Source organism: Lactuca sativa, chromosome 1 (genome assembly GCF_002870075.4).
Source record: "Lactuca sativa cultivar Salinas chromosome 1, Lsat_Salinas_v11, whole genome shotgun sequence".
NCBI lineage: Eukaryota > Viridiplantae > Streptophyta > Magnoliopsida > Asterales > Asteraceae > Lactuca > Lactuca sativa.
The window spans coordinates 887406-898009 of record NC_056623.2 but is presented as its reverse complement, the minus strand read 5'-3'; the positions used below and the strand labels follow the sequence as shown (position 1 = coordinate 898009).

The window sequence follows — 10604 nt, the reverse complement described above, 5'->3', positions numbered from 1 at the left end:
CCCACGGTGACAGTCAAAAAATCGTTGTCTAATGCTAGTTATGACTACTATGAAGAAATGTTACTTGTCGAAAATTCGAAATCTAAAAGATCTAATTGTAGATATACAAGTGGCATATTTAAAACATTATAAAAAATATGACTCCATGTTTAAAGATATTAGGGATAAAAGATATTAGGAATAGAAAATTTCCATTTCCATCTAATCATATATGATTTGCAAATCTAGATGGATATGTCGTCTTTCCCTTTCATGTTTCTGTTTAGACAAAAGATGTTATCAGAGGCTTAACTTTGAATGGGGTCAGATGGTTTTTCCAAATTGAAATTCACGGTCAAACATATCAAAGGAACAAAAATTACTCTAGTTGATTTCCTATCATGTTTAAATCATGTTTAAAAGGGTATAAATACCTAAAGAAATCTCCACTCAAAGATACATCTTACATCATCAGAATGGTTTTCTCGATTTAGGAAACCCTAATCCTAAACCCTCTGACCATGGATCCTCATTATTTGTGCCAAAAAAAACCAATCTAAGCACTTAAATTTCCCGAAGAAGTTAATAGACTCATTGTAGATCAGACACTCACGGACCACTCTATTCTAAACTACAAAAGTTTCTTTCCATCCTCCTAAAAACCATGCCTTGTTCATTAAAGGACTTCAATTTCACCTAATTACCCTTTCCAAGATGTCTTTCACATTACGACCTATTAAGGTTCACACTCGTCTTTTTCTGGTATCTCTTCAAGAACTATACCATCCCCATCTTTTTCAATTTGTGAATCTTCTCACCTATTTTTTCATTGCGAGTAAACGCCAATGCCAACAAAAAACTTGTTTACCCTTCTCTATTAGTTCGATTGTACTCATTAGTCGATAAGTCAATTGAGAATATATCAAAAAACATTTGTAATAATTATGTTCAGACACCCTATATAACTAGAGGTGCACATAAAAACCGAATCCTCGAAATGAAACCGATACGATCCGAAAATCGGTTTCGGTCAAAACCGGTTTTGACCAAACCAGATCGGATTAAACCAATGACCGGATTCAAATCGGTTTGACTTTTCAAACTCGAAATCGGATTTACCCACGAATTCTACAAAAATCGGTTCTTAAATTGTCGAAAAAATTGGTAAAACCTAAAAAAAATCCAGATCAAACCGGTTTCAAATCGGATTCAGATTGTTGATCAGATTCGGATCAGATTTTGACCGGATCCGGATCGGATCCTGGGTTTGTACATCTCTACCTAAGTACCTATAACATACCTTACACATCTTCGGTCCATCAACCACAACCACACACCTACCATTAACTAATCTCATTTATTCATGAATGGTCTGACTTTATCCATCGAATGGCAACTACATAATCACTCATCCAAGGTTATATTTACGGACACGGAGCGTTCTGGCCTATGCAAGTATGGTTGATTCCATTCGTTACCATTGAAATTATCCGTATAACAGATACATAGTTGGATGATCATCTAATTTCCTCAAAATGACTTAAATCTTTTTGATGAATGAGGAAAGACTCATCCTCATCCTCGTATCGACATTTGAGAGGAAGATAATAATGACTCTAACGATCATGATTATGAATATTACCTTGATAACTTGCACTTTGATCCATATGAAGATGACCCGTCACACGAAGACTCTCGGTGAAAGTGAAGTTCGTGAAATCACTTCATCTTATTTAATACTGTAAAATTATGCTTTATTTTAAGGTGATGACATTACTTTTATCAGGTGTATTATTAGTGTGACAAGTTGTAATATGTCATTGAAAGAAATCTCTCCTTCAACAGGTTTTCATTTCACTTGTAAGACAACAAAATATTTAGTTGTTCTTTTGATACAAAAAATATTGTCCATCTATTTTGTTCTTTCATTTCTTACTTTTTATATTTAATCTCTTTCCTTATATAATAGTTCTTTATATTTTTGTTCTTATCTTGTATCTCATATGTATCCATCATATACATTTTGTTCTTGAGTTCAACTTAATGAAATGAATGTTCTTATCTTGTATCTCATATGTCTCCATCATATACATTTTTGAGTTCAACTTAATGAAATGAATGTTCTTATCTTGTATCTCATATGTCTCCATCATATACATTTTGTTATTGAGTTCAACTTAATGAAATGAATGGAAATGAGAAGTAAAAAAAATAAAAAAAAATTGATGTTCCCGAGTTTATTAAAGGAAGGAGGTGGAAATAAATTAAATGATCATTTTTCTTCCTAACTTTCCTTCCAATTTAGAAGGATTTTAAGAGAAAAAAAAACAAATTATTTAGTTGGTGTCCATAACTTTCCTTCCAATTTGGAAGGATTTTAAGAGAAAAAAACAAATTATTTAGTTGATGTCCATGGTTTTCATATAAGTCTTTTATAAATATGCCTTGAGTCGTAGATTCCCCTCAACTATTAGACGCAGCAAAAGAAAAGTTAAAAAAAAAATGAAACACAAAAAGAAATTCCACAAACCTAAAAATTAAAAAAGCCCAGCCCGGTAAAAATTTGCACGGTTAAAACCCGGTCCAGAAATGTGATCCATTCCTGGCGGGCCTCATTTGAAATGGTCATCTTAACGGCATTACCCGACGCACCATAAATCAGATCCATAATACAGCTACATTTGTGGACTGAAACACTCACTAACAAAGAATTTTAATTGTCTAAGTATTATACAATGCTACAGATGAGCACAAAAGATTCAGCTAACCATAAATAAATAAATAAAAAGTTGCTACATAGAAAGAAAAAAAAAGGGTCTGATTTTTGTAAAACTAAGAGAACTAGGTTGCAATCTGGTGACCGATTAAGTCAAAGCCCACAAGCAAAAACGACAATCCCTGAAAGAGCAAGAAGTAGAAATGGATTCCCTGAGCAGATAAAAGACTTCGAGCAGAAGCTGTGAGCAGAAGAAAAGCAAGCATCAACTCCTTTGTATATATCCTGTTGAGATGCTGCTTCTTGGACTCTGATTCTGATACACCATTAGCATTAGCATTAGGGTTTAATGAGAGGAGATCGCCTTCCGAGGAGCGGCCGGATTTCTTGGTGACCACCCACTCATAGGCACTGCCAAGCTGGAAAAGGCCTGAGATCATGGCGTTGAATTTGGTTACAGACATTGTGTTTTCAAAAAGAAGGTAAGGGACGAGAAAGGGAAAAGATTTTGGAGATGGGAGGATGTTGAGAAACGACATGGTGGCCGGGATGTAACACACAACCCATGCAGGGAGAGTAGCCTCGGGCACAAACATTGTCATCGGCAGAATCACGCAGAAAAGGGTAAATGAGTAAAATGGTAGGATCAGTTTTCTTAACAGGAAGAACAGGAATATCATGTTTGCTTTCTTCCAGATGCTAATCTGCAAACAACCAAAACTCATATAAATAACGTCCTGATAAGAAATTTTTAAAATATATATAGATATACCTTTGATTTTATGATGTCGGGCAGGCAGAGTCTAAACAGCTGCATTGGCCCAGAATGCCATCTGTGTTGTTGCTTCCTATAAGCTTCATAGGATTCAGGCAATTCGCATTGGCACTGATAAAAAAAAAACAGCACAGTTTCCTTTATTATACATATACTATATAAAGAAAGATATGAATTACAGTATAATTTAGTTGGCAAAGCAGGCAGCACCTCAACATCATTGAGAAATATCATTTTCCATCCGTGAAGATGAGCCCTAACAGCAATGTCCATGTCCTCCACTGTGGTCCGCTCCAACCACCCGCCGGAATCCTCCAAAGCCTTAATCCTCCAGACTCCGGCAGTCCCATTGAACCCAAAGAAGTTGAAGAAAATCCCATTCACCTGCTGCTCCACTTCAAAATGGAAAGCTAAATTAACATGTTGCAGCCTTGTTAGCAGATTCTCATCCTTGTTTACAAATGACCACCGAGCTTGTACCAATCCCAATTCCTCATTATCCTATCATCACTTCATTACAATTATAATGATATACTCATATTCATAATCTTTATTAACATACACTAAAAAAAAACAGAAAGTAGCTTAAAACACCTTGAAATGTGCAACTGTTTTCCTCAGGAAGTCGGGTGTCGGTTGAAAATCAGCATCAAAGATGGCAACAAATTCATAATCTTTCACATAACTACAATTCATAGCAGACTTGAGATTACCCGCTTTATACCCATCTCTAATCACTCTGTGCCTGTAAACAATATTTGCACCTTCCGCTTTCCATTTATCAACCTCCTCTTTGATCATCAATTGGGTTGTCGGGTCATCAGAATCATCCAAAACTTGTATTAAAATCTTTGATTTCGGCCACTTTAAGTTACACACAGCCCCAATCGATTGCTGATACACCTGGTACCCACAAAGTTCAATATCCAAGTTTTATTCACAAACAGAAAAAAAAACAAATTTAGCCTGGGTATTTCAAATCCAATCCATACAGGTAAAAAGCTAAATAAGTAAATGCGATTTTGAGGTTTAAAGAATGTCAAAAAAAAAAATTCAAGGCTTTTACGTACGTACAAGTAGAGACAGAAACAAGAAAGAAAAATTTTCTTCTGTACTACGTTTATAATGTCATTGTCAAGTGTCAACAACACGAAGATGGAAATAATTCGACTGCTACATAAATTAACAACCCGGAAAATGTTTACCTCTCTTTCGTTACACATGGGGATCTGAACAAGAACCATTGGGAAAAACCCATCGTTATCACCGGATTCGAGATCAGGTAGTGTCTGCTTAGGGACTGGTTTGATCTTCTTGAAACGGATCCAAAAACAACCCAAACAGAGAACTAATCTATCCAAACTCTGTATTAAAAACAGATAGATACAAGCATTTGCCAAAAACTGGAGCGGTGGAGCAAGATACTCGACCCGAAACAAAACCCATCTCGAATATATTGAATCAAAGAAACCCTTAAAGGCAAAGGGGTTGGTTAATGTATACAAATACTGTAAATGAAGATCCGGAGCGCTGAAATGCCAACCTTTATAATAAGCAGCTACCTCAAACCCTAGTAGTAAAATGGAAACCCAAAGGAACAGCTTTATACAAGAATAGAAACGTGTGGAAGTTCTAACGGTTTTTTCAGTGTCGGTGCGGCCGGAGGACAGACGGCGGCGGACGGCGGAGGCGAGAAAGAATGTAGCTGGGGCAATGGAGCTGATGCAGCCAGCGGCACGGTGGGCTTTAAGAAGTAGGACCCAGGTTAGCTGCTTGGCGTTCTTGTTACGTCCACGTCCTTCTGAGACGCCGTCGTTTAGGAAATCGTCTTCCGATGGACCTTCAAGCTCCACCATTGACCAGTTGTTTGGGTTTTCCATCTTCACCACCACCGGAGTACCCCTGTGCGTTTCTTTCCTCCACCAATCAAACGACGACGGTGCCATGTTTTCGTCCGATTATGGTCAAAAGCTCTAGAGGTTTGGAAGCAAAGAATCAAAGATGGAAGATCAAAGAATAAATATTCATAGTAGCATTGCGTTGAGTTTGTAAATTTGAACAGATGAGGTGTTTTCCTCAATCTCTGTGCAATTTTAGATTTGTAGAGAGAGAGAGAGAGAGAGAGAGAGAGAGAGAGTGAAGCGGTGATAGTACTAGACTATATAAAGTTGGAATTGGAAGAAGATGAGTACAAAGGTTCCTTCATTTGATTTACAGCTTGCAATTGGAAACGGTAATTTTAAAAGAATGAAAATTGAAAAAAGCAGATAGATTGTGGTAACAGCTCGGCCTCGACGCGTTTTTGATTTAGTCATCATCATGATCGATCCATGGATCATGATGCTCGTTAATAACATTCATAAACACCAGAATTATTCTTATTCTTATTACAAACAAAACTAAATTTCTTCTTAAAATAACTACAACAAAAATCTCCTTTTATCTCTCTTTCCAAAATGGAAAAAGAAAAATATACGGAACCCTATTTACTAAATCTTTTATAAGTTAAATAATAATAATTTATCTTAAAAATAAAAATAGTTAAAGTCCCCCGACAAGGATCCGTATTTTCAAAGCTTTTTTATATTTTTTACCCACAAAGTTTTTATATTAATAAAAAAAAAAAAAAAAAGCAATGTTTCATTCGAAATGCTAGACAATACTCTACACGAATGCTTTTCCCAATTTCATTACAGATAAGGAAAATTGTGAGGGCAACATATATATATAGGGTTCTATTATATCTATCTTTCATTGTGAGGGCAATATATATATATATATATATATATATATATATATATATATATATATATATATATATATATATATATATATATATATATTCAAATGAGAACAATTCTTATATTAAGAACATTTGAGAACAATTTTCAACTATACATCTAAAAAAGGAGCGCGTCATTTAAGTGCTGATGAAGAAAGTGGTTATTTGTAATTTAACTAATGATTCATTGTGCTTTGTTTTTCACGCATAAACTTAGTGACACCCTTCTCTTGTCCTGCCCTCTGCCCAACACCGACTCCTCTCGTTATGTCCCTCCGACATTGACCCCGCCTCCTAGTGCTTTTCTTCTTCCTATGAACTTTCATCTATGCACGATACTTATTCCAGAAATTCAATGCTCAAACTAAACAATCTGATCTTCTGAAGGTACTATCACTACTCTTTCTCTCTTTCTCTCTCTCTCTCTCTCTCTCACACACACACACACACACACACATTAGCACATTCTAGTTTGATTTGTACTCTGATTAGGAAAACAATGGATCTTATCGAATTATGAGTCAGATTCATGATATTGTGAAATCTGACATTGTTCCGTTTATAATCACGAATCGTTTCTTCTTTATGCTAATTGTTGGTGTCAATGATAAATGAAAATAATAAGCTATAGGGGCTAGATTGTAGGCTATTAAAGAGTTGATGATCACTGTAGGATTTCATGCACACAGGGTGTTTGTCATATTGTCTGAAAGAACCTAATAAGTGTAAAAGTGGCATTTTATGTGCAAATCCTTAACTTTGAACCTTTATTAAGCCAAACATTAAGTTCCTTAGGTTAAATTGAATTCCACGTCTCAATATCCTAATGAGTAACCAACAATCATGTTAAAAGTGATAAACTTAAGGCTTAAACATTAAGTACTTAATAGAACACAAAAAGTGATTTAAAAGTTATTATGATCAATTTTTCCAAATCTGTCCTCCAACTTCTAAAATTCGTGCAGGTCATTGGGAACACCTAAAAATCATGAGACTTATTTTTCTGGAAATATTATTGTGTCTAGTTTCTTCAAACTTTGAATCACATTTCGAAATTCCAAATCCTTGAGGGGTAAAATTGGCAATCTTCTCAGTTTGGTCCATGATGTCACATATTCCATGCATTGTCTTCAAAAAATCATAATAAATTCATCAGAACTCCAAATGCCAAAATTCCAAAGCCTATAGTCAGATATGGATGTATAGTTTCCCACATATAAAGGGTATGATATAATTCTTAGTAGATTGGTACAGTTTATTCCAATAGTGTTGAGTGGTCCATAATGTGACAGCTTAAAATTACTAACTTGTAAATTTAATATAAAATCAACCAAAAATCATTAGAACGAGATCTTTATATTTCTGAAAAGATAAAAGAGGGAACTTTACCAATATTATTTTATCAAAATTTAAGAATGGGTTGAAAGGTAAGAAACAGATCCCAAAATAACACTACAATAAAAAAGAAAATAAGAAAATATATACATAAGTTTTATAAGAGTAATACAACAAAGCACAAGCTAGATAATGTTATGATTGTTGTGTAGGTTCTCGGAAAGGAAAGGATCCATCTTGCTCATGCTAGCTAATTTTCAAGTTCAAGGAGGCGAGTTACACTAACTCTCCTATTATATAGGCATTACTTGTTTTATGATATTGTTTACGGTTACCCTAATCCGGTAGAGTGAACAAGGAAAGGAAAAATGTAGTTTGTTTTTTAGTGTGACATGCAGACAAGATTCATTTCCGCGTTCTCGATTCATTAATTATTCTCGTGTATTAAATCATATGCGATTATATGATCTAATCACATATGACTTATATGCACAAGATTCATTTTTGTGTTTTTGATTCAATAGTTGTTCTTTGTCCATATTAATCATATGTGATTAAATATATAAAATGACATATGATTAAATACATGATAACAACTATTGAACTGAGAACGCGAATTTGAATCTTATTCACATAAATCATATGTGATTAGATACATATAATCACATGTGATTAAATACATGAGAACAATTATTGAATCGAGAACATAAAAATGAATATTGTCCACATAAATCATATGCGATTAGATACATAAAATAACATGTGATTATGTGTATCAAATCACATGTGATTTATGTGGCTAAGATTCATTTTCGCATTCTCGATTCAATAATTGTCTTTTTTCCACTTTAATCATATATGATTAAATACATTTAATCAAATGTGATTATATGTTTCTAATCACATATGATTTTATTTGGAAAAAATGAATCTTGTCTATATAAATTATATGTGATTAGATACATACAATCACATGTGATTATATACATGATAACAAATATTGAACCAAGAACACAAAAACAAATCATCCAAATTAATCATATACGAATCTAATCATATGTGATTTATGAGGTCACAATTCATTTTCGCTTTTTCGATTCAATAGTTGTTCTCATGTATTTTATCACATGTGATTATATGTTTAATCGCATGTGATTAAGTAAATGAGCACAACTACTGAACCGAGAAGGCAAAAATGAATATTGTCCACCTCAAATCATATGTGATTATATACATATAATCACATGTGATTAAATACACAAAAGCAATTATTCAATCAAAACCGCAAAAATAAATGTTGTCTACTTAAATCATATTTGATTAAATACATATAATCACATGTGATTATATGTATCTAATCATATTTATGTGGATAAGATTCATTATCACATTCTCGATTCAATAATTGTTCTTTATCAACTTTAATCATATGTGATTAAATACATCTAATCACATGTGATTATATGTATCTAATCACATATGATGTATATAGATAAAAAATATTGATGTCTATATAAATCATAGGGATGAGATTTAGAACCGGAAAACCAGACCGGAACCGGAACCGTTAGAACCGGAATATTTAAAACTGGTCTGGGTCTCAGGCTTAAAGAATGGCTCTATCCGGGTTCCGGGTAATCCGGGTTTCGGTTCCTTCGGGTCCGGGTAAACCGGGTTTAACTGGAACCGTGTTAGGAACCGGAACCGATTTCTATGGAAAGTTTAAAACATGCATATCTCATTCGTTTGAAGTCGGATTGACATGAGGTTTTTTCCATAATATAGTTTATAGTTTTTACAAGATCTTAGAGTATAATTTTGTCATTTTTGGGTTTATATTCATTGACTTATAGTCTCTCAAAGTTAGGGTATCAAAGTTGGAAATTTTATTTTTTCAGCTTTTTTTTTTTTTGTATTTTGTGATAGTTTTAAAACATGCATATCTCATTCGTTTAAAGTCGGATTGGCATAAGGTTTTTTCCATAGTATAGTTTATAGTTTGTACATGATTTTAGACTATAATTTTGTCATTTTTGGTTTTATATTCATTGACTTATAGTCTCTCAAATTTAGGATATCAAAGCTTGAAATTATATGTTTTTCAGCTTTTTTTATATTATGTGATAGTTTTAAAACATGCATATATCATTCGTTTGAAATCGGATTGGCATGAGGTTTTTTCCAGAGTGTAGTTTATAGTTTGTACATGATTTTAGACTATAATTTTGTTATTTTTGGATGTTTATTCATTGACTTATAGTCTCTCAAAGTCGGGATATCAAAGCTGGAAATTTTATGTTTTTCAACTTTCTTTGTATTTTGTGATAGATTTAAAACATACATATTTAATTCGTTTGAAGTCGGAATAGCATGCGGTTTTTTCCAAAGTGTAGTGTAGATTTTGTACATGATTTTAGACTATAATTTTGTCATTTTTGGTTTCATATTCATTGATTTATAGTCTCCCAAAGTTGGGATATCAAAGCTGTGAATTTTTTTTTCTCTGCTTTATTTTTGTATTTTGTGAAATTTTAAAACATGCATTCGACCCACTTTACCCGGTTCCCCGGGTTTTTCGTTTTTAGGCTCACTTTACCCGATTCCATTTGACCCACTTTGATATTTCCGGGTTTTCCGGTTCTAGACCCAGTTTACCCGGTACATTACCCGAAACCGAACTGGAACCGGTTCCTATATACCAGTTCGGTTTCAGGTCCTAAAAAATCTCATTAACCGGTTCCCGGGTTTTCTGGGTCTAGGTCTACCAGTCCGGGTTTGGACCCACTCTCATCCCTAATAAATCATATTCTCATCCCTAATAAATCATATGTTATTAGATATATATAATCACATAATATTATATACATGAGAACAATTATTGAATCGAAAACACAAAGATAAATATTTTCCACATATATCATATGTGATTAAATGCATATAATTACATGTGATTACATATAACTAATCACATAGAATTTATGTGGAAAATTTTCATTTTCGCGTTCTCGATTCAGTTG

General features: G+C 33.7%; 1 protein-coding gene across 1 annotated transcript; it reads right to left on the bottom strand.

Moving 5' to 3' along the window:
- Window positions 1–2659: 2659 nt before the first annotated feature.
- Window positions 2660–5753, bottom strand: LOC111894719 (probable xyloglucan glycosyltransferase 12). The gene is made up of 5 exons (XM_023890815.3): window positions 4676–5753; window positions 4065–4373; window positions 3681–3971; window positions 3468–3581; window positions 2660–3399 (listed from the first exon to the last, which is right to left on the bottom strand). Exons 1-5 carry the CDS (start codon window positions 5414–5416, stop codon window positions 2821–2823), a joined length of 2034 nt encoding a protein of 677 aa, XP_023746583.1. The 5' UTR covers window positions 5417–5753; the 3' UTR covers window positions 2660–2820.
- Between the last annotated feature and the right edge of the window lie 4851 nt (window positions 5754–10604).